Source organism: Chlamydotis macqueenii, chromosome 28, assembly GCF_036417535.1.
Source record: "Chlamydotis macqueenii isolate bChlMac1 chromosome 28, bChlMac1.mat, whole genome shotgun sequence".
Classification (NCBI taxonomy): domain Eukaryota; kingdom Metazoa; phylum Chordata; class Aves; order Otidiformes; family Otididae; genus Chlamydotis; species Chlamydotis macqueenii.
The window spans coordinates 2,146,435-2,168,365 of record NC_141583.1 but is presented as its reverse complement, the minus strand read 5'-3'; the positions used below and the strand labels follow the sequence as shown (position 1 = coordinate 2,168,365).

General features: G+C 71.4%; 4 protein-coding genes across 5 annotated transcripts; all 4 read right to left on the bottom strand.

Annotated features, from left to right (window-relative positions):
• Positions 1–299: 299 nt before the first annotated feature.
• IGSF9 (immunoglobulin superfamily member 9) lies at positions 300–11,267 on the bottom strand. Its single transcript, XM_086768515.1, has 20 exons — positions 11,030–11,267; positions 10,550–10,741; positions 7,187–7,339; positions 6,908–7,059; positions 6,659–6,776; positions 6,351–6,492; positions 6,019–6,164; positions 5,703–5,845; positions 5,482–5,622; positions 5,233–5,349; positions 4,730–4,880; positions 4,493–4,616; positions 4,223–4,398; positions 3,889–4,139; positions 3,652–3,736; positions 3,119–3,289; positions 2,844–2,889; positions 1,078–2,442; positions 674–819; positions 300–522 (listed from the first exon to the last, which is right to left on the bottom strand). The coding sequence occupies exons 1-20, from the start codon at positions 11,085–11,087 to the stop codon at positions 338–340; spliced, it is 4,062 nt and encodes a 1,353-aa protein (XP_086624641.1). The 5' UTR covers positions 11,088–11,267; the 3' UTR covers positions 300–337.
• A 2,521-nt stretch (positions 11,268–13,788) lies between these two features.
• DUSP23 (dual specificity phosphatase 23) lies at positions 13,789–15,638 on the bottom strand. Of its 2 annotated transcripts, none has more exons than XM_086768311.1 (4): positions 15,521–15,638; positions 14,436–14,708; positions 14,080–14,261; positions 13,789–13,931 (listed from the first exon to the last, which is right to left on the bottom strand). In XM_086768311.1, the coding sequence occupies exons 2-4, from the start codon at positions 14,703–14,705 to the stop codon at positions 13,904–13,906; spliced, it is 480 nt and encodes a 159-aa protein (XP_086624437.1). In that variant the 5' UTR covers positions 14,706–14,708; positions 15,521–15,638; the 3' UTR covers positions 13,789–13,903. The 2 variants fall into 2 exon arrangements, with proteins under 2 accessions (XP_086624437.1, XP_086624438.1); XM_086768312.1 differs by having other exon boundaries at positions 15,415–15,526.
• Positions 15,639–17,701: 2,063 nt separating this feature from the next.
• On the bottom strand, positions 17,702–18,629 carry LOC147597306 (serum amyloid P-component-like). The gene is made up of 2 exons (XM_086768118.1): positions 18,566–18,629; positions 17,702–18,321 (listed from the first exon to the last, which is right to left on the bottom strand). The coding sequence occupies exons 1-2, from the start codon at positions 18,627–18,629 to the stop codon at positions 17,702–17,704; spliced, it is 684 nt and encodes a 227-aa protein (XP_086624244.1).
• Positions 18,630–19,555: 926 nt separating this feature from the next.
• On the bottom strand, positions 19,556–21,392 carry ACKR1 (atypical chemokine receptor 1 (Duffy blood group)). Its single transcript, XM_086768362.1, has 2 exons — positions 21,233–21,392; positions 19,556–20,805 (listed from the first exon to the last, which is right to left on the bottom strand). Exons 1-2 carry the CDS (start codon positions 21,251–21,253, stop codon positions 19,876–19,878), a joined length of 951 nt encoding a protein of 316 aa, XP_086624488.1. The 5' UTR covers positions 21,254–21,392; the 3' UTR covers positions 19,556–19,875.
• Between the last annotated feature and the right edge of the window lie 539 nt (positions 21,393–21,931).

Below are 21,931 nucleotides of genomic sequence, written 5' to 3'. Positions count from 1 at the left end.
CCATATAAGGGAACGAGGCGAGCACGCCACGCCCCGCGTGGGGCCGCCGCCAGGCCCCGCCCCGCCCGTGGGGTGGGGACACGGCGTGGGGCGGGGAGGGGGCTGTGGGGGACGGGGGTGCGCGGCGTGGGGGGACACCCGTCGCGGGGACAGAGCGTGGGGGGCGCCGCGGGATGGGACACGAGTGGCTGCAGGGGGACCCACGCGCGGGCCCCGGAGCCCGCGGGGATGCAGGCAGCACCAGGACGGGGCCGTGGGGGCCCTGGGCACCCACCCCCGTGCCAGACAGGAGCCAGGGCCGCTCTCACGCCTCTTTATTCCCCCCACGCGTGGGGCCCTAGAGCAGCGTGGCCAGCTCGACGCGCTCGGCGCAGCACCCACGGGGACCCAGCCGCTGCCGCCGACGGCGGGACGCCACGGGTTCCGGATGCGGGGTCCTGTCGGGCTCCGGGGGGGGTCCGCCCGCCGCTGCCAACGCCTCCGCCGACACCGAGCCCGCGGGGCCGGAGCCGCTGCCGGGCTCTGCGGGGAGAGAGGCAGCGTCCAGCTCGGCCGCGCCACCGGGCCCAGGGGCGCGGGCACCAAGGGGTCCTGCCACGCCCTGCGCCCGGGGAAGGGTTGGGGGGCACCCCCTGGGGTCATGAGGGCGCAGATCTGAGGGTGCCGCACTCACTCTGCCGCTCCAGGTCGCGCAGGGCGATGGTGGAGACGGGCCGCGCTGGGTCCCCGCTGCGGTACAGCTGCAGCGCCTCCAGGATGTCCGACTCCAGCGCGAACTCCGCGTCCCACTCGTAGTTTTCGTCCACCGAGGTGTTCCTCCTGCGGGGGGGGACGGGACGGGACGTGTGGCAGGGCTGGCCCCTCGCCGGCACCCCGAGGGATGTGGGCGCGAGGGCGGGCAGGGACGCTGCGGTGGGCCCTGGGGGCAGGGGTGGTGGGGACCCCAGTGTGCCACGGGGAGTGGGAGCCACGGGGGCGGCTCCACGCCGGGACACCCCGGCCAAAAGCTCCGTGGGATAGGCCGAGAGCTGCCCCGGCACGACCCGGCTCGTCCCCGGCATCCTGCCAGCGGCTCACCTCTTCCCGATGCCGCCGAGCGCCGCATCCGTCCTCGCCCTGCCCTCCTCCGCGGCCGCCGAACCTCTGCTGTGCCAGCTGCCCCCACCCCCGAGCGGGGGGCTCAGGCAGTTGCTCCCCGGGGACGGCGCCAGCGAGGGGGGCCGCAGGAAGGAGGCGCTGCCCCGGCCGCTGCTCTGGCTGGTCAAACTGCCCCGCGGCAACTTTTCCGTAGGGCCAGGATCCGGCGGCCTCCCTGGCGCCCAGCGGGGCTCGGCGGTGCTGGCCGAGGGCACGGCCTCAGTCCTGCGGTGCACGGGCTGGGTGGGGGGCTGTGGGCCGACCCCCGGGCTGGGGGAGCCGTGCCAGGCAGCGGTGCCGGGCAGCGAGGCCTTGGCAGGACCCACCGGCAATTTCGGGGGCTTGAGGAAAGCGGCGGTGGCGGGGACGGTGGCGTTGGCACATGTGTCAATGCAGTCTGGGCACAGTGTCTGGCCTGCATTCTGCAGGCAGCCCCCGGTGGGCAGGGGGCTAGCGGTGGGCTCCGGTGGGCTACCGGCACAGCTGGGCTCTGCCGGTTCCTCCAAGGGCGGCCAGTCGCCGTCGACGCACATCTCCTTGAAGAAGGGCAGGCTCAGGTACTGGAGGATCCCGCTCGGGGCCGCGGGGCCGGCCGGCTGCCAGCTGCACCCGAGGCTGGGGCTGGGGGAGGCTGGGGGTCCGAGGGGCGGCCGGGGGGAGCCCTCGGGGGGCAGCGAGTCCCACAGGGTGCTGGCGGTGCTGTGGCAGGGCCCGACGCCGCCGGGGCTGGCGCGCGGCTGCTCCGCGGTGCTGTAAGGCAGAGTGGCGGCGGAGGCCACGGGGCTGATGTCGATGATGCACAAAGCCACGGCCTCGTCCACGGGGCTGCTGCTGCTGCCGTAGTCGAAGTAGCGGCCTTGGCGGTAGCCGGTGGCCCGGGCTCCTTGGTGGGCCTGCCCTGCGGGCCGGGGGCGCAGCGAGACCCCCTTGCGCCAAATGGGCTCCTCTTCCTCCTCCTCTGCGGGCAGCTGGAGGTAGGGTTCGGGCTGCGGCCCCGGAGGCTCCCGCTGCGGGTATGGCTCCAGCTCAGCGTAGGGCTGCGCCCCAAAGCCGCTCTCCTGCGGCCGCGGGTCGGTCTCCACCACGAAGCGCCCGTCGGGGCCGCGACAGATGCGCTCCAAGGGCACGTGCTCCCCGACGTGGCTCTCGTACACGGCGTAGCGGGAGCCGGCCCCGGCGATGCTGAGCCCCAGGCTGGTGCCGGCCTTCTCGCCCCACAGCAGCGTCCGGCGCAGGCTCTGGTAGGGGGATGGCTGCAGCTTCAGCTTCACAGTGCTGTCTGGGCTACCAGAGCCACGAGAATTTCTGGAAGGAAAAAAAAAAAAAAAAAAAAGGGAGTGGCTGCAGCACCCCCGCCCTGGCTCCAGCCTTGTCCGGCTGCCCCCCGTGCCGGGAGAGCTCGGGCCACTCGTTTGGCTGTGGGTCCCGCGACCCCACACCGCTGCCGCGGCCTCGACAGACCTGCTTCCTGCGCTTTCTGATCCTTTCTTCTGCCAAAATTCCCCCACGGCACGCCCTGACCCCAGCACCCCGCTCCTAACGCCCGCTCTGTGGCCGCAGCCCCTCGGCCGGGGGGGAGGAAGGACGGCTGCCCCCCAGCCCATCCCTCTGTCCCCAGCCAGCGGCGAGTGGATGACGGGGAGCGCAGGAAGACGGGGAGGGAAGTGGGATGGGGAGGGAGCGTGGCGTGGCGTGGCGTGACTTACTGTGGAGGTGGAAGCTTCTTGCTGGGGGAGAAGACGAGTGGTGGATCTGGAAGGTCATGAGAACACAAGGGGGAAATCACACGGCAAGCAACTCAAAAGTGATGATGATGAGGAGACGGCGGCACCCGCTTCAGCTCTGCTACCGCCCCCGGTGAGCCCCCCTCAGCCCCAGGCTGGCCTGTCCCCTCCCTGGGGTCCTGCTGCCCTGCGCGGCGCTCCGAGCTCTCCGGGAGCCCCGGGATCCGGGTGCCTGCACCCGGGTGGCCAGCTCCTACCTTGCCTTCGCTTCCGGATGCGGGCGGCGCGCCGGCGGTTCATGATGCAGGCGGCCACGGTGCTGAAGATGACAGCCACGCTGAGGAAGCAGATCCCCCCGATGACGCCGGCCAGCACCGGCTGCGGCAGGAGCTCCGGCAGCTGGGTGCGAGACGGATACACCTCCATGCCTGGGTCAGAGAGGAGACGCCGTCAGAGGCTCGGTCACCCGCTGAGCGGGCCAGCGCCACCGGGACACCAGTGAAGCCTCATCTCCCTCGCCCTCAGGGACGCTCTGCCTTCGGAGTGACCCGCGCCAGGCACCGGGAGCAGGGATGCTCTGCGCAGAGCTCTCCTGCCACCCGGTCTGCGAGACCGAAGTCACGCCAGATCTGGCTCCGCGTCCCCTGGTTTAGCAGCAGGGACACTCGGCGGCGGGAGCAGCGTGAAGGGGTCTCCGTTTGGGAAGACGCTAGACTATGCTGGCCAGTTTACCCCAGTGGTTTCCGTCCCTGGGGCGGGAGGAGCAGGTGGGCGGCCGCCCAGGCCTCACCTGCTGTGGAGACGTTCACCGTGTTGCTGGGATCGCTGATGTAGCTGCCAGCGAAGGCCACCAGTCGGAATTCGTAGAAGGCGTCCTGGGGGCGCAGAGGGCCGTTAGCCTTGCTGGCACGGTAGCCAGCCAAGCCACAGCCCACGTGGCGGCAGAGCCGAGCGGCTCTGCGCCATCGCCAGCTCCGAGCAGCAGGAATGTCGGAGATTGGACGGAGCACCCAGTGAGATTCCCCACCTTGATGAGTCCCGGCACCAGGACCTGGGTCTTCGTGCTGGGGATGGAGCGGTCCAGCACCTCCCAGCCGCCCTTGTCTTGCCGCAGCTCCAGCGCGTAGCCGCTCAGCGCCACTGAGAACTGAGCGGGGGGCTCCCACCGCAGCAGGACCCCGCGCGCCGTCTCGTTGGCGGTCAGAGCCTGCGGCGGGGACAGGAAGACGTGCACGGTCATGGCCGGCGGCTCTGGAGGCACTGTGGTCACTGGGAAGCCTGAGGAGAAAGGGGACGCTGGTGTAGGAGCTGATGTGGAGGCGGGGGGGACAGCTTTGGGGAGCACACGGGCCCCCTCTTACCTCTGGGCACGGAGGTGACAATCTGGCTGAAGGGGCCACTGCCCAGCTTGTTCTGGGCCAGGACGCTGAACTGGTAGCTCACGTCCGGCTGCAGATTCTCCACCAAGAGGTGCTGAGCCCCCACCGGCACCGAGAGCGACACCCAGTCATGATGGGCCCGGGGCGGATGCTTCACCCTGAGGAGACGCGGGACCCGTGAGCCCACGGGCGATGGGTCCCGGGTGGGGCGGAGGTGGAGTGGGACGCGATCCCCTGCCCGCGGGGACTCACAGCGGTGTGTACCAGACGCTGAACCTCTGGAAATAGCCTCCGTCGAAGCCTGGCTCCCAGGAGATGTTGGCTGCCAGCAGGAGCGGGAGCACGGAGACGTTGGTGACAGCGTGAGGACTGGTACCTGGTGGGGGAAGCGGACAGAGGACGTATTAGACCGGGCGGCTTGGGCAGGGGTGTTCCCACCCCAGGGCACCCCCGCGGCCGACGTCTGCCCGCTGAGGACTGGCGACTCACCCAGCACGTGGACGGAGGTGGCGGCGCTGACGCTGGCCACCGGGTTGGCGGCCGTGCACTCCCAGAGCCCGTGCTGCTCCTTGACAAGCGGGCGGAAGACGAGGCTGCCGTTCCCGTCCACCCGGGCACCGCTCTTCCCTGCGCTGCCCACCTGCGTGGCAAAGCACGCACGCGCCGATGGCGGGGGGCCGCCCAACCCACCCTACCGCTGGGCCGGGACCCTGCGACGCTGGGGCCTCGGGGAAAAGGGGACTTGATGCCCTCCCCCACCCCGGGGCTGGTTTAGAAACTGAGAGGTCGGATTTTGCCCGGTTTTCTCAGAGGGTGACACCAAAAAAGCACCCTGGGCCTCTTCTCCCGCAGAAACCAGGAGAGGTGTGACCCCGCAGCGTCTGCGGGGACACAGACGCAGGGGACAGCCTTTGGAGCGATGTCCCCGAGGCCAAAAGCAGCGCCCACCGCCCAGGAGGACGCGGCCGATCCCCCAGAGCAGCAGCTCCTACCTTCAGCCAGGTGACGGCGGGGGGGGGATCCCCATGTGCCGCGCAGGGGATCACCAGCTCCCGGCCCACCTCCTGGAAGTATTCCTCCTTGGGACGCACCGTGAAGGCGGGGGGGTCCTGCAAGACAAGCATGCACGCCTTGTCGGCATGTGGGGGGCCAGGCTCCAGACCGGTGGCGGGGCAAGGTGATGGGCACGCAGCCCGGGTGGGAACGGCCCGCGCTCTGGGTGCCCACCCAGCCGGCCTCACCTTCAGCAGGACACGGGTGGGCCGGGACTCGCCGGCGGTGCCGTAGCTGTTGTATGGGGTGCAGGTGTACACCCCCAGCGCGTCGTCGTTGCCCGTCGCGATGACAATGGAGCCGTCTGGTCGCACGGACCAGCCGGGGAGCTGGGAGAGGGACGCATGGGGTCAGGATGAGGGGTTTGGGGGGGCACTGGGAGGGCAGGGGTGGGCACGAGCGGCGGCACCTTGTCCAGCTCCAGCGGGCGCCCGTCCCTCGTCCAGCTGACGGAGAGCAGAGGGGGGTTGGCTCTGGCAGGGCAGCGGATCACCCCCTGCATCCCCTTGGGCAGGTGGGTCTCTGGGAGCATGGTGGTCACCTCTGCCGGATCTGCGGGGACAAACAGGGTGCCAGGGTCTGTGGGAGGGTGGCAGGGGGCCGGAGGCCCCGTGGCAGCTGAAGGGGCACCCCCTCCCCAAAGCGGCGTGCGGGGACTGGCCCAGGAGGGCTTTTCCGCGAGCGGAGCTGGTGACAGCACGGCTTTGGGCTGGCAGGGCTCTTACACAGCACGGTGACGAAGGCCGAGGCAGAAGGCGGCTTCCACAGCCCGTTGCTGGGGGTGCAGGTGTATTTGCCGGCGTCGTCCGGGGTCGTTCGCTGGAGCAGGAGGCTCCCGTCCACCAGGACACGGACCCGAGCCTGGAGGTGGCTGCGAGGGAAGGGGAGGACAGCGGTCAGCAGTGCGGCTGGGATCGTACCCGCCGCCCTGGGACGAGCGAAACCTCCCCACCGCGCACCCGGCCAGCCCATCGCGCTCAGATCCGGGCTCTGCAGGGCCGCAGCAGCCCCTCTGGCCCCAGCACCGCCCTGGTTGCCGTCCTGGTCCCCCCCGTACCTGAGATGGAAGACGTTGCTGCCACCCTGGAACCAAGTGTAGGTGAGGTTTCCCGGGTACGCCTCGGCCTGGCAGGCCAGGAACGCATCCTGGGAGACGTTGACGGTGACGTTCTGGGGTGGCACCACGATGACGGGTGGCCCTGCAGCGTGGGGCAGGGGGGACGGTGAGGGCCGGGGAGAGGGGACGGCCCCAGCTGCTCCCAAAGCCCACCGTACCCGCGCCTGCCCCAAAACCAACCCCCGTGATGTGGCCCCCTCCACGCCCTACGGGGCGGCCCACGCGGCCGGGGCAGCACCCGCCCTCACCCTGCACGAGCACACGGGTGGTGTGGATGATGGTGCCCTCCTTGCTGGAAGCATGGCAGGTGTAGGTGCCCGCGCTGGCGCGCTCCACGACGGCGATGCTCAGCGTCCCGTTCTTCACCTGCAACGGCAGCGGGCGCGTGGCACAGCCGCTCGGGACGGGCCGGTGGCGGGAGGCGGGTGCCACCACGGTGGGGACGGGCACCCGCGTTGCCCTAGACGCCCCGCGAGAGGCGGGTTTGCCATCCTCACCTGCACCGCTGCACTGCTCTGGATGGCCAGGTCGCTCCTCTTCCAGACGACGACGGGCTGAGGGTTGCCCGCAGCCGTGCAGGTAAGGCTCAGCGTGTCCTGGTCCCGCACCTCCACGAACGCGGGGGGCGTCTCCAGGAAAGTGGGGGGTGCTGTAAAGACAAATCCACACCTTCACCCCCAGGTCCGGCTCAACTGGTCTTGGAAGACCAGCGGATCCAGTCCCGGCTCGGAGAGGGCTCGGCTGGAGCGGGAACCGAGGGTGGGATCAACCGTTACCGTTAACGGTGAGGTGGATCCAGGTGCCGTTCTGGAAGTCGGCGTCGGTGTTGTGCCGGTCGAGGAAGAGCACGCGGCACTCGTACCAGCCTTGGTCCTCGGCACGCAGGAGGTCGATGCGCAGCGAGGCGCCTTCCTCGATCCGCACGCGACCTGCAGGCCCAGGAGCCACCGTCACAGCCGGCTCGGGGATGGCCGCGTTCCCGGGGCCACCCGGCTCCTGGGGGCACCCCTCCCTCCTCCGGGCTCGGCGGCTTCCCTGGGGAGCGGGGCCGACTGCCCCCCTTGGCTCCAGCTTCTTCTGCCTGGGCCGGTGCTGTGGGGAGCTGGGCACGACCGCGAGGAAAAAAAAACCAAAAAACCAACGTGGCGGCCGCGCTGCGGCGGAGGCTGGTCACACTTAGCGCTACGTCCCCCACTGCCGTCGGGGAAACGGGAGGACGCAGCGGTGCGCTCTAGGGTGGTCTCGGCACGGCCCCCCCGGCAACGTGGGCCTGCGCGCCTCCGGCATCGCCCCCAGCAGCTGGGGAAGACAGCCCACCGCCCCCTCCTCAGCCTGCCCGCAAAATCCCTTCCCACCTCGCTTTTCCGGGACCCTTCTCCCGCAGCCTCGGCTGCCCTCTCCCCCCCGGCAGCCTCACCCTTAGGAGCCCTGCTAAGCCCCGAGCACCCCCGCACCGTCCCCTCTCCCCGCAGCACGGAGAAGCAGCGGTGGGGGAATCCGGCTGAACCCCTCGCCCACCTCACAGGGACGGGGGCTACAGACCCCCTCGAGGGGTGCGGCAGCGGGGGGCTCTCCGGGGTGGCGGGGCCTGGAGCAGCCCCACGGCCTGTTTGATGAGGAGGAGGATAAGGGCGCAAAGCGACAGCGAGCGCAGCCCTCTAATCCCGCGGGCTATTATCAGAGCCATAATCGGCTCAGGCGAGCAGCAGGCAATTGGCTCAGCCCCGGCCGGGGCGCACAACCGCCGCACCCACCGCCCTGGCACCCGCGGGGCTACGGGACCCCAACCCTGCTGCGGGCATCCACGGCCCGCAGAGCCGCTCCGGGCTGGGGTGCGGGTTCAGCCCCAGATGTGCCGTTACCCAGGGGTACGCACGCGGCTCTGGGCGCCGCGGTGGCTCACGTCGACGTCCCAGAACGCCCCGGGACCGGCAGCTTTTCCAACAAACCCGAGTTTTGCCGAACCACCGCCGCCAGCTCTGCCCAGGAGCGCGACGGCGCAGCATTCCCCAAGCCACCGGCGGCATCCCGCCGTACGGGCCTGGCGAGGAGGAGGAGGAGGAGGAGCGGTGGGGTCCAGGCAGGCTGGTTTGGGCACGGAGGCTGGGCGGCTGAGGGACAGGGCCACAGGCCAGGTGCTGGGCCCACGTAGCCCCGCGCGAACCCTTCCCAGCGGCCTCCGGAGCTTCTTCCAGCCACCGCATCTCCCACCCCTCCTGCTTCTCCCCACAGCCAGCTGCGACGCAGACCCAGGCACCTCCCGCCGCAGGAGATGCGGGGGCCAGGCGGCATCCCTCCCTCGGAGCACGAAGCAGCACCCCAAATGTGAGGTGGGGGGCAGGAGCAGTGGCAGAACACCCAAGGGACAAGGGGTCCTCTCAGCCGAAAGCCAGCTCCCGTGCGGAGCCCTGGGAAATCCCATCCCGGCCCGCAGCTGCCGGCCGCAGGAGCGGAGCAGGAGCAGGAGCGGCAGGCTCCTGAACAAAGGTCCCTTTGGAAGGGATCAGAGTGCCCTGGGGACGCCCCCCCAGCCTCTCCCTAATCCCCTCCCCCGCGCAGGCCCCAGACCCCTCCTCCTTTTCCACCACCCCCCACCGATAACAAAACCGCCGCTGCCCTCCGGACCAGCATCCCCCAGCGCCTGGCAACCGTCATTCAGAGGGGACACAAAGGGGGCCGCAGCCCCCGCCGCCCCGTTCGCTGCCAGAGACGGGGTGTCCGAGGGGGCGGCCGGGCCAAGGACCACTGCCCCACGGCACCGTGGGGGCCGGGGACAGTGGGGGCGAGCTGACCCCGTTCCCCCGAGCGACCCGAGGGGTCTCACGGAGGTGGCGGCAGCCCACCCCGGCGCAGGACGCCCCGAATCGCCCCACGAGGGATGTGGGTGACAGCAGGGGCTCCCCAGCCCCTCTGAGGGGTGGGGGGGGGACAGGCTGGAAGGAGGGGCTGCCCTCGCTCTTACCCCGCACCCACAGCCTCTTGCCCGTCCCTCCGAGGATTGAAAACAAGCCGCCCCGCTGCCATGGTGACAGCCGCCGGCCCCCCTTGCCCACCCACCTCGCCCTCATTACGAACCACCAGCCCCCCATCCCCCAGCGCGTCCCGATCCCCGCTCCCACAGCCCCCCCCCGGCAGCAGGGACGGGGTGGGGGGCCCAGGGCAGGACGCTGCCAGGCCCTTTTCTGGGTAACCAGAGCTCCGGCAGCCGAGGGGCCCCCGTAACGCCGGGCTCAGGTAACAGGAGCCCAACCTGGGCCTCCCAGGAAAAGCAGGCGCCTCGCCGTCACCAGAGGATTTGTTGTCACCGCCGGTCCCACGGAGCCAGCTCGGGGCCGGCCGCGGAGCAAAGGCGTCCCCCCAGGCTGCGGGGTGCCCCAAAAACCGGTCTCCTCCCGCTCAGCCGGGGAAGAGCTAAGGGTGATCCGGCGCTCCAGCCCTCCCCACCTCGTCCCGCGGGCGGATTTCGGTGTGCCGCTGCCGCAGGCTTTCGGGGCCACGCTCAGTCCCAAACGCCGGCCGGCTGCCGGCCCTTCGCCACCCTCCCCGTCCTCGGGGGACGCTCCCGTTGTCTTCACCCCCGCGCTCCCTCAAGGTCTGCCGCCGCTTCCCTTTAAATATCCCGTCAAGAGGAGAATATCCCTCTCCCACGCCGCAGCCCTTCCCCGGCGCAGCTTTGCTCCAAATCCCAGCCAGCCCAGCACCGCCAGTTAGCGGCTTGGCCAAAATCCCCTCCCGAGGCTCAACCTTCAAGCGACCCGTCCCGGGCGAAGGCGGCAGCGCCCCGACGCCCGCGGCCTCCGTGCGCGGGACACCTCGCCGTCACCGATCCCGGTCCGGCGCGGCAGAGCCGGAGCGCAGCGCGGCGGGCAGGAGCGCAAGGCCGCGGGCCGGGAGCGGGGAGGCTTGCAGGACGTCCTCAGCCCCGCAACGTCCCCCTGCCGCTGCCCGGGGTGAGGGGGACAGCCCTGCGCTCCCCCCACCGCCCCGGCGAGCGTGATTAATGCGGTTTGACAGCGGCAACCCCGGGCTGGGGCCCGGCCACGGAGAGCGGGGGCGCGGGACACCGGCCCCGGCCCGGTTGCGGAGGCTGGGGGGCCCCCGCCAGCCTCCCGCGCCGGCGCCCTGGCCGCGGGACGTACCGATGTACTCCGGGTCCACCCGCGGGGAGTAGAGCCCGAACTTGATGAAGATGGGGAGGACGAAGCCGAAGCGGACCCACTCGATCACGTAGAGAGGGGGCCGGGTTTCGTGGGCGCCCAGGAGGTTGCAACCCAGCACCGCGCTCTCCCCGACGCGTCCCACGGCGGCTCGGGACGGGCTCTGGCCGCTGCCTGCGGGGACCAAAACGGGAGGGGTGAGCTCCGCCGGCGGGACCGGACCGGACGGGACGGGACATCGCCCTCCCCAGCCCGCGGGCCCCTTCCCAACCGGCGGCACCGGCCACCCGCAGCCGTCGGGAGCGGCACCACGTGCGCCGTCCTCGCCTCCCCGCACCGGCCAGACCGGCCCCGCCGGCAGCGCGGCCGCTCCCGCCCCTGCCCCGGGGCTCCCGGCCCGGTTCGGCCCCTCCGTCGCGGGGTGGTGGTGGTGGGGGGGGGGACGGGACGGCGGCCCCTTACCCTCAGCGCCGGCGCCGGCGAGGAGGCTGAGGACGGCGGCGCGCAGCCACCACCGCATAGCCCAGGGCCCCGGCGGGCGGCCAGCAGTCGGTGTCCGGTGCGGGACCGGTGCCTCAGGGTCCGGGGACCGGTGGGCTCAGCCGGGCCGCCCGCAGCGCACCGGCCCCGGGCGGGGGGCGCTGGCGGCTCCGCGCCCCCTCGCTCCTCATGCCCGGCCCCCGCGGAGGCTCGGCTCTCCCCGCCGCTCCGCTCCGCTCCGTCCCGTCCCGTCCCCGCGATCCGGCCGCCGCCGCCACCGTCGGGCGGCCGCAAACAAACCCGCGGCGGCGGGAGGGGCCGCCCTGCGCCACGCCCCCCGCCCCGCCCGTTGCTATGGCAATAGCCAATCGGGAATCAAGCGCCGGGCGCCCTCCAGGCGGCCAATGGCAGAGCGGGGAGGCGGGAGCCGCGAGGGCTGCTGGGAGTTGTAGTTCCGGAGGGACGGCAGCGGGAGCGGGGCGCGGCGCGGCCGCATCCTGCCTGGCCGGGAGCACCAGCAACGCACGGCGCCCACCCGGGGCTGCCGCAGGCTGAGCCATGCTGCGCCACGCCGCGCCGTGCCGTGCTGTGCTGAGCCATGCCAAGCCAAGCCATGCTGTGCTGTGCCATGCCGAGCCCTTCTCTGCCATGCCACACCGCACCGCGCCATGCCAAGCCATGCCGAACCATGCCACGTTGTCCCACGCCATGCCTAGTGTGCTGTGCCATGCCAAGCCCTTCTCTGCCACGGCGCACCACACCGCGCCATGCCAAGCCATACCAAACCATGCCACGTTGTCCCATGCCATGCCTAGTGTGCTGTGCCATGCCAAGCCCTTCTCTGCCATGGCGCACCACACCACGCCAAGCCATGCCAAGCCATGCCAAACCTGTGCGATGCTGAGCCCTTCTCTGCCATGCCACACCACACCATGCCATGCCAAGCCATGCTGTGCTGAGCCATGCCAAGCCAAGCCATGCCAAACCTGTGCCATGCTGAGCCCTTCTCTGCCATGCCACACCACACCATGCCATGCCAAGCCATGCTGTGCTGAGCCATGCCAAGCCAAGCCATGCCAAACCTGTGCGATGCTGAGCCCTTCTCTGCCATGCCACACCACACCACACCATGCCATGCCAAGCCATGCTGTGCTGAGCCATGCCAAGCCAAGCCATGCCAAACCTGTGCCATGCTGAGCCCTTCTCTGCCATGCCACACCACACCGCACCATGCCAAACCATGCCACGTTGTCCCACGCCATGCCTAGTGTGCTGTGCCATGCCAAGCCCTTCTCTGCCATGGCACACCACACCACGCCAAGCCATGCCAAGCCATGCCGTGCTGTGCCATTCCGTGCCAAGCCACGCCGTACCACGCCACGCTCGGCCCTGAGGCCAGGAGGCGGGCAGCACGCGTGCCAGCACGCGGCACCCCTGTGACCGCCGTCACCGCCGGGCTCCCCACCCGCCCTCCCCCAACCCAGCCGTCACCTCTCGAACGCCCTCCCAACGGCGAACCCGGGCGCGGGGACGGCCGCCGGCGCGCTGTCCCCATCCCGCCAGGCTGAGCCGGAGCTGGGCTGCCCGCCAGGCCGGGGGCTCCGGAAGGTCTCCTGGGACAGGGGCTGAGCGGGGAGGGGACACCCCCCACGTCCCGTCACGGCGGTGGAGCGCCGCGTGGACGGCCGAGCGAGGCACGCCGGACCGCGCGCGCCGTGCCGGGCCCTGTGGCACCGCCGAGTCCCGGCAGCGGCGCCGAGCGCTGGGCTGGGGATGCTGGGGTGAAGCCCCCCGTCCCAGCCCCGCTTCCCTTGGGCGGGGGTGGGGGGAGGGGGGTCCGAGGTGCCCCCGTCGGCCCGGCCTGGCCCGGCCCCCTGAGCCCGGGAGACTATTAAGGACAGAGCTAAAGTAAGAGGAGTTAAAGTCAGTAATTCTGGGGTTAAGCTGCTTTCCTGCATCTCACGGGCCCATGTGAGTCCTGCGGCCGCGGCGGGCTTAGGCGCCGCGCCTGGACGGCGCTGCCCCGTCCCTGTCACCCCCGTGCCCATTCCTGTCCCCCCCACACCCCGCGCAGGGGCTGGGGCACCCCCCAACCACTCGCGTCCCCGGCGTGGGGTGCAGGCGGAGCGGGGCATCCCCGGACGGCGCCACGTCCCGGTGCGGTGACACGTTTCGCAGCGGCGCCCAGTGCCACCACCTTGGTGCTTCGTTCCCGAGGCAAGGCAATGGCGTTTTGGGGGGGGGTCAGAGCAACATTTGGGGGGGCACGGAGCCGCCTCGCGGGGGCAACGGCCCCACCGGCCCAGGGCGCGGACGCGGCGCTCGTGCCCGGCGCGCGCCAGGCGTTGCTGGCCATGTGCCGCGTGCCCGGGAATGGGGACGGTGACACTTCTTGCACTTGGGATTTAAATGCCACCAAGGTTAGGAGCAGCTGAGAAGAGATTTTCGGGATTGGACTTTGGGACGGAGATGCCTAAATTCCGTCTTAAGCTTTGCTTTAAGCATCAACGTCCCCGGCCAGCCCCCGTGCGCTGACACGGCCGGCACCCTCCGCTCGGCGTCACTGCTTTGGCGGGCAACCAGCTCCTGGGGGCCACCGGCCGCGTCCGAAACGAAGCTGCTCGCGCTCCCCAAGGGCCGGGACCCCCACAGCCCGGGGCGCGGAGCCGGGAGGGATCCCGGCGGAACCGCGAGCACGCGCGCCGCCCGCCGTTTCCCCACACGCAGACCTGGAGAGAAGGCACAGGAGAGTCCTTTAATGTGCGACGGGACAGACGGAAAGGGGTGACCGTTTTCGGGGTGACCGTCTCCGTTGAACCCCGCCCGGCACGTGCCGTCACGGGGAGCCGGCCGTGCTCAAGCCTCCTCGCTGTCCTCTCCAGCGCTGCGGAAGTGCAGATCCCGCCGGTGAGCGGGGTTTTGGAACCCGCACGCTGTGCCCCGCACGCCGCCGGCCGCGGCCCCGGCGCAGCACGCGGAGCCACCGCGGCAACGCGGAGACGGAGGGCTCCCCGCTGCCGGGCTGCGCCTACCTGACGCGCTGGCAGAACCGCATCACGGCTTGCTCCTGCTCCCGCGTCTCGATGGAGCCGGGCCGCAGGCGCCGGATCTCTCGGATGGCGTCGCCGCCGCTCATCTCCCGCGCCTTCGCCAGGTAGCACGCCAGCATGGTGCCCGTCCGGCCGTGCCCCAGCATGCAGTGCACCGCCACGGCCTGCCCGGCAGCGCCGCGCCGTCAGCCGCCACCAGCGCGGCAGCCCCGCCACGCTCCCCAGCCTCACCCCTCGGCGCTACGGGCGTTTCCCCCCTTGGCGTTACCCCCTCGGCGTAACCGAGGTGCCGGCCCTGGAGGCGTCACCCCCGCGCGGCGTCACCGCCCTCGCCGTACCTCGCCGCGGGCGTTGGCCTCCTCCACCAGCTGCAGGAAGCTCTGGATCTGCGCGGGCGTCGGGGGGCTGAAGTCGGGGATGCGGAGCCGGTGGAGCCGGATGGCGGGGCAGCAGCCGTGGTGCGGGGGCGCCCGCTCCGACAGCGACACCAGGTGCCGCACGCCCTGCCGCAGCAGGAACCGGTAGTGCCCCGGCTCCCGCGGCATGCCCAGGCCCGCCAGCCGCCCCTCCGCCACCCACGAGAAGTTGGGGGGCTTGGATGCCTCCATCGCCTGCGGGAACCCGCACCGTGGGCCCGCGCCACCGCCTTCCCGGGGGACGGGGCTGCTCTGGGGACCCCCAGCCGGGCCAGAGCTGGGAAACCATGGCCGGGACCCCTGTGATCCCCGGTTGAGGCCCCAAGGAACCACATCAGGCCCCCCTGGTCAGCACCCCAGGACCCCCAGTGCCACTCACCCCAGAGAATGCGGCCAGGCCCTGGGACCCCCAGTTCCAGCCCCACCACAGACCACGGCCAGGCCCCCGGGACCCCCACCAGGCCTCCAGGTCAGGACCCCAGGCCTCCCAGTGCCACCCACCCCGGAGAACACGGCCAAGCCCCCAGGACCCCCCTGCCAGGCCCCCAAGAGACCACGGCCGGACCCCCTGCGACTCCCAGCCAGGTCCCTGGGACCCCCCCCCAGTTCCAGCCCCACCAGGCCCCCCAGGTCAGGTCCCCAGGACCCCCACCAGGCCCCCCCAGAGACCACAGCCAGGCCCCCAAGACCCCCACCAGCCCCCCAGGTCAGGCCCCCAGGACCCCCAGTTCCAGCCCCCCCAGAGACCAGGGCCAGGCCCCCGAGACTCTCAGTTGAGCCCCACCGGACACCACAGCCAGGCCCCCGGGGACCCCCACTTCAGCCCCCCCGGGCCCATTTCCCCGGCCAGGCCCGCCCCCCGGGCAGTCCCGCACGGCCCGCAGCCTCCCGTAGGCCGCACCGCCCAGGCCCGGCCCCCGCGGGGCCCGGCGCGCTCCCCGCTCCCGGCCCGGCCGCACCCCGCCGGCCGCCCGCAGCAGGCCCGGGCCCGGCCCGCCCCGCCGTACCGGGAAGGCCGCACGGCGGCGGCGCGGAGCGGAGCGGGGCCCGGCCCGGGGAGCGCCTGCAAAGAGCGCCGGCGCGGGCGGGCAGCGACCGGAGCGGCGGGGCCGAGTCCCCGGGGGTTCCGGGACCGCCTCCCCCCCACTCCTGGGGCTGCCCCGCTCCGTGCCCCGGCGCTGGCGGGGGTCTCCGTGTCCCGTCCCCCCCTCCCGTGTCCCCGGTGTCCCCGGCCCCGGGCTGGCGGCAGCCCCTTCCCCCTCCTCTCTCACCCACCCTGGTCCTAACGAGTTTCTGACCCCACGTTAATTATCCCAGCTCTCTGGGCTTCAATTTGCGCGGTGAAGAGCGTTGCAGCTCGTCATTTTTTTAATTTACGTGATGCTGGGTGGATTGGGGGGGGGTACAGAGCAGGGAAGCGGGGGGGACGGAGCCCCCATGGCCACCGCGGCTCCCCCGGCGCTCACCGGCCCCGCAAGCGAGAGCGCGAGAGCGCAGGAGCGCAGCGGCCCCGCGCCGGTTCCCCTCGCCCGCCATCTCATCGGGGAGGACGGGCTCTGGGGACAGCCCCGCGTCCCACGGGCAGACGTCGCGCCGGAGATGGAGTCATAGACGTGGAAGCCGCCCCCAAAAGCGTTCTGCTCCTGCCCCAGCAGCACGGCTCCCACCGCGTAGCCCCTTCGCAGCCCCTCGCGGGGGCTTCCCGTTGAACCAAAACGCGGCCGTGCTGGTGGCCGCCTCCCAGCTGGTGCAGACGTGCGCCCAGTCCCCCTCGGGGATGCGGAAGGTGACGAACTTGCCCCTCGCGTAGAGCCGGTGCTTGCCGGCCTTGACGAGGAGGAGCTTGTTGTCCTGCGCCGTGGTGGCGCACGAGAAGAGGCTGTGGGGCGGCTGAGGTCGGTGTAGGACCACAGGCACATGGCGAGGTTGGCCGTCACCGGCACGCGGGAGCCCTCGGTCTTTTGGGGAAACACCAACGCTTCGCAGTCCGGGTCCGGGAGGGGCGAGGAAGAGGTGGCTGCTCCTGCCGTGGCCAAACCATCCAGCCCGGTCCCCCGAGGGGAAGCAGGGTCGCAGCGTGCCAGTGAGGGGTCACCACCCAACGTGGAGGTGGCCACCACCCAACCTGGAGGTGGCCTCCAGCGTCAGACCCAGAGGTGGCTTCCAGCAGCAGGACCGGCCGTGTGTGGGCCGTGACACAGGGTGGCGTGGAGCGGTGGGGACCAGCCCTTGTCCCCAGCCGTCCCCTCCCTACCGTCCATCTACAGGTTGTAGGTGGCCACGGCGGTTCCCCAGGAGCCCGCAGCTGTGTGGGTGTAGGTTGCCCAAGTTGGGGAGAGGAAGAGGAGGATCATGGCTTCCTTCCTTCTTCCACTCTGGGGGGCTGAGCCAGGCCGGGGGGTCACTCGGGCTGGGGGACGCCCCAGGGTGGCCATGCCGTGGGGTGGGGGACATGGAGGGCATCTCACTGTCCCCCCGCCCTGTCCCTACCCGTGGGGCCCCGCCACGCCAGCCTGTGGGAGCCCTGTGTCCCCGCCACCCTGCGGCCTGCGGCGTTGTGTCCCAGCCACCCCCGCTGCTCAGGGTGCCCCTTTCGGCTCTGCCTATGCTGCCGTCGCATCTCCTCCTCCCGCCCCGCTGCACCCCCCTGCGCCCTCGCCGCGGAGCCCGGACTGCCCCGCTGCCACCCCTGCCGCGCGTCCCCCTGCACCCGCGGCACCCGGGTCTGTGCCTACGCGGTGGCGACGCTTGCCTGTCACCCCGGTCCCCGCTTGCCCAGTGGGGCTGTTGGGCAACCCGGTGAGGGGCGCGGCGCCTGTTTGCCCACCTGGGAGGACGGCGGGCGTGCGTGGGGACGGGCACAGGGGACAGGTCCCGCGGCCCCTGCCTGCGCGTCCCTAACGGCTTCGCCTTCGCGTGCAGTCGGGCAGCGCTGGAGCCGGTGGGTCTGCGTGCGGGAGCCAGCCCTGGGGCAGCTGGGGGGGTGTGGGGAAGGGAAAGGGTGCTCCAGGCGTCGGCGATGGGTCGGTGGCGGGTGCCGGCATTCGGGGGGGATCCCGCCAGGCTGAACGGTGCCCCCAGCCCTCCCCAGCTCCGCCCCAGCCCGGTCCCCGGCTGGGGTGGCACCTTCTCGGCGGGTCGCAGTGGCAAGGGGGTGACGGGGACAGGGAGGGGAGAGCGGGGGGCTCTCATGGCCCCAGCACCTCCCGGAGCCGGGGTTTCACCACCACGTCGCCCTTCACCTCGTAGCTCAGGCTCTTCCAGGCCAGGACGGCCGGCGGCAGGCGCAGGGACAGGTAAGCCGCTCGCATCTTGTCTGGGGACAGCCCGGCGTCCCACAGGTAGACGTCGGCCAGCTCGCCCGAGAAGGAGTTGTAGACGTCGAAGCCACCCCCGAACGCGTCCTGCTCCTGCCCCAGCAGCGCGGCGCCCTCCGCCCCCACCGCGTAGCCCCTCTGCAGCCCCTTGCGGGGCCAGGGCTTCCCGTTGAACCAGAACTCGGCCGTGCCGGTGGCCGACTCCCAGCTGGCGCAGACGTGCTCCCAATCCCCGCGGCCCTCGGGGACGCGGAAGGCGACGAACTTGCCCCCCACGTAGAAGCGGTACTCGGTGGGCTTGGGCTTGAAGAGCAGGATCTCGTTGTCCTGCACCTTGGTGGCGTAGGAGAAGAGGCTGTGGGGGCGGCTCAGGTCCGTGTAGGACCGCAGGCACACGGTGAGGTTCTCCAGCGGCTGCTCCAGCTTGGCCCTCAGCAGCACGTAGGCGTCGCTGGGGTCATTTCGGAAGACGAACACCTTTCGGTATAGGTCTGGGGGACGAGAGAGGGGATGTGGCGGGAGGTTGGGGTGTCCTGCAGCCCCCTCCGATTGCCTCTGAGCCATCCTCCATCCCCCCGGGCGGCTCTGCCTCCTTGACGTCCTCTTTGCTGACCCCAACCTTGCACCAGCATCCGCCACCCCCGCTGACCGGGCTCTGGCACGAAGCAGAGGGCTCCGAGAGCCACCGCCGTGTCCCTGCCCCGCGCCGGCTCCTGTCCCCCGTGTCACCCCTACCTTCCTGGGCCACGATCCCCGAGAGCCCGGCCAGGACGGCGAGCCAGAGCTGCAGCCGGCTCATGGTCCCGGGCGCTGCGGTTGTGCCGGGAGAGGAGCCGCCTCGGCGCGGGGATGCTGCCCGCTGGGTTTATGGGCTGGAGAGTGGGAGGGGAGCCATGTCCCTCCCCAGGCCCGGCCCGGCCCGGGAGGAGCGATTTCACGCCGTCACGCGGCCGCGCAGTGAGACCCTGGGTCAGCCGGCCCGCACGAGGCTCCCCTTGGAGCGGAGCACCGGGCGCGTGCCCACCCGGGTGGAGGGGGCACTTCGGCCGCGTGGCTTCACCTCGGGCCCCTCGTGTAACTGCCCCGGGCCAAATCCCCATGGGAGCTGCCTGGTTGGATCCCGGCAAGCTGCCCCCAGCCTCCTCGCCCCGACCCACGGCTCTCGGGCACGTCCCCGGGGCTGTGGGGCTGTCGCACGGGTACGCCGGGGTACCGGTGGGATGTTCTCAGCCATGGGTGGCCGCCCCTCTTTTGGGGACAACGTGGGCTTGTTCCCCACCGAGCCAGCCCCTCCGTTTCCCAGGGATGAGCTCCCAGGTCCCGCAGGGCTCGGCTCAGCCGGGGCGGCTCCTCGCGTGCCGCCGTGCTGGCCCCCGAACCCCGTGGGCTGAAGACTCGCGCCCCTCCGTCGCCCCCCCTCGCCCCCCAGCTTTCCCTTCGCATCCATCTCCCACCCCCGTGTGCCTTGTGACTGCACGCGACCGTCCCTCGCGGGAACGCAGGCGCGCGGCTCGGACGCCGCCAGTGCTGGATGCAAATCCCGGCCCTTCCTGCTGACAGAGCGCAGGGCGTCATTCCGAACTTTTCCTGCGAATTCGGAGCCGTGAGGAGCGCATGCCTCCTGCTTCCCGTCCCGTGGCCCACGGGAGCCTGGTCACGGGTGACAGATATCACCCTCCCCGCGCCCCCCGCGCCTCTCAGCCCCTGCCATTAACCGAGCTCGGCGAGCGGCTCCGACAGACGTGTATTTTGTACAGAATTCCCGGGAGGGAGTGAAAAAATCCGCTGTTGCTTGAAGTTGCCGCTGTCCCGTTCGCTGCCGAAATCTCCCCGTGGAGCCGGGGGGGGGCTGGGGCTTGAGGCACCCCTGGTTGAGCAAATCGGGGTGCTTGGCCCCAAGTGGCAGAGCCGAGACCCCAAGGAAGGGGACGGTGGGATGAGAGGCACGTAACGGGCCCCCATGTTGCGCTCCCCTGTGTTTTCGGGGCAGCATTGCCTGCGGGGCGAGGGGATGGTGCTGGGACCAGGGCGGCAGTGCCGGGAACTCAGCGGCTGCCACCGGCGCCCGCCCCGCGGCAGCAGAACCGGGCGGCCAGCAGCACGACGGGCCCCAGGCCGCAGTGCAGTACCCCCAGCCCCTCGCTCAGCCCCAGCGCGTAGTCGAAGCGCTGGAAGATGTCGCAGGTGGGTTGCAGCAGCCCAGTGCGCAGGAGGAAATCCACCGCCAGCCCCACGCCGTACGGCACCCAGAGCACGAAGAAGAGCCAGCTCGCCCCGCTGCTCGGCTCCCAGCTCGCCCTCAGCCGCGGCACGGCCAGCGTGGCGGCCAGCAGCGCGGCCGGCAGCAGCAGGAAAAGGCAGAGGCAGAGGGCGAGGTGCAGCAGGTACGCCGGGGAGAGGATGCCCACGCTCCGGCGGACGCAGCTGGTCTCCTCGGGTGCCACCGTGCCGCCGGTAAAAGCCGCCGGCACCGCCAGCAGCAGCGCCCCGGCCCACACGGCCACGGCCAGCCGCCGGCTCCGGGGGTCCCAGCGACACCAGACGGTGCCGCAGGAGCCGCTGGCCACCAGCAGCCCCTGCGCGAAGAGGCTCCAGTGCCACAGCAGATGGGTGAGCCTGCACAGCCCCGCGCCCAGTCGCCAGCCCTGCGCGATGCCCGCGGCCACCGCCGGCAGCAGGGCGGCGAAGAGACCCGTCCCCACCGCCAGCTGGGCCACCAGCGCTCGGCTCTGGGGCCAGCCCCAGGCGTGGGGCCGCTTGACCAGTGCCACCAGCAGCGTCCCAGTGCCCAGGGCGGCCGTGGCACAGGCGGCAGCCAGGAAGGCAGGGGCCACGCGCTCGAAGAAGGAACAGTAGTCGTTGCGGCAGGGCTCAGCGTCGTAGTCCAAAGTGACGTAGCTGTCGTCGTCGTAGGAGTAGTTGCCCATGATCTCCAGCAGGTCCAGGGCGGTTGTGCTCTCCAGCGCGCCAGGGCTCTGCGAACGAGACCGGAAAGGCGTCAGGCGGGGACGCGTCCAACCAACTGCGAGCTCCTGCATCCCACGGCACCGCTTGAGATGTCCCCTCTGACGAACCGCTGCCCCACTCCGACGAGCCACAGCCCCCCGCCACGGAGCCGCTGCCCCACTGGTGCCAGGGGATCCGCGTCCGGCCCCGGGTGCAGGTCGAGCGGGGCGATTTATCAGGGAGGAACACGCCGCAGGGAGAGGGGAGGCTGCCTGCAGCCGATACCTCAGTGGCGTGGGATTGTCCCAGGCCGGCCCTGCCGCACGCGAAAGCGCCGAGGAGGGCTGCGGAGCCCCCGCGGGTGGGCGCAAACCCCACCGAGGCGTCTGCGAGCGAGCGCTCGCCGCCGTGCGCCCACCCAAGCCCTCGTGTCCAGCAGGATGGGAAGGCACTCACCGCCTGGATGCAGTTGCCCATGATGCGCGTCCCGGGACGGCACCTGCTCCTCGGCGTTGGGGGTCTCCAGTGGGTGCTCAGCCCACGCGCACTCTCCGATGGGCGCCGTGCTTGCTGCGCGCACCAGCGCAAGCTCTCCGAGAGCCGCGGCAGCGCTCGCTTTTTCTCAGGCCCCGCTCCTCCCGCTCGATGGGGAGGTGAAAGACTGCGGTAACGAGATAAGAGCCGCCTCGTTAATAGCAGCCGCCTTCCTGGCTTGGCAATCCCCTTCGCCAGGGCCTGAAGGAAACAGGGGGGCCAGCGCTGCCCGTAAGGACAGTGAGGCACCGGCGCGAGGCTGCAATTTCTCGAGCAGGAAACAATCACTTATTGACAGGACACCTGAAATTAATTAGGAATTTTATTCACAGGTGCCCCGGCTGCGTGGGTGCTCCAGTTGCTGGCCCGGACTGGGGCACGCGTGGAGTTTTGTCCCCGGGGATGCCGGCCACGCGCAAGCTTGGCACTGGGGCACAGGCTGGGCGTTGCGGGCGCAGGATGAGGGGCCTCCCGGACGGCGCGGTCCGGGCACGCGGTGCTTTCCAGCGAGGAAATGCGCAGCTCTTCCTTGGGATGGCCGCATCCTGCGGGGTCACGGCGTGGCACCGGGGCTGCGTCACGGGCTCCCCTGGGCGGCGGCAGGCAGCGAGCCCAGCGGCA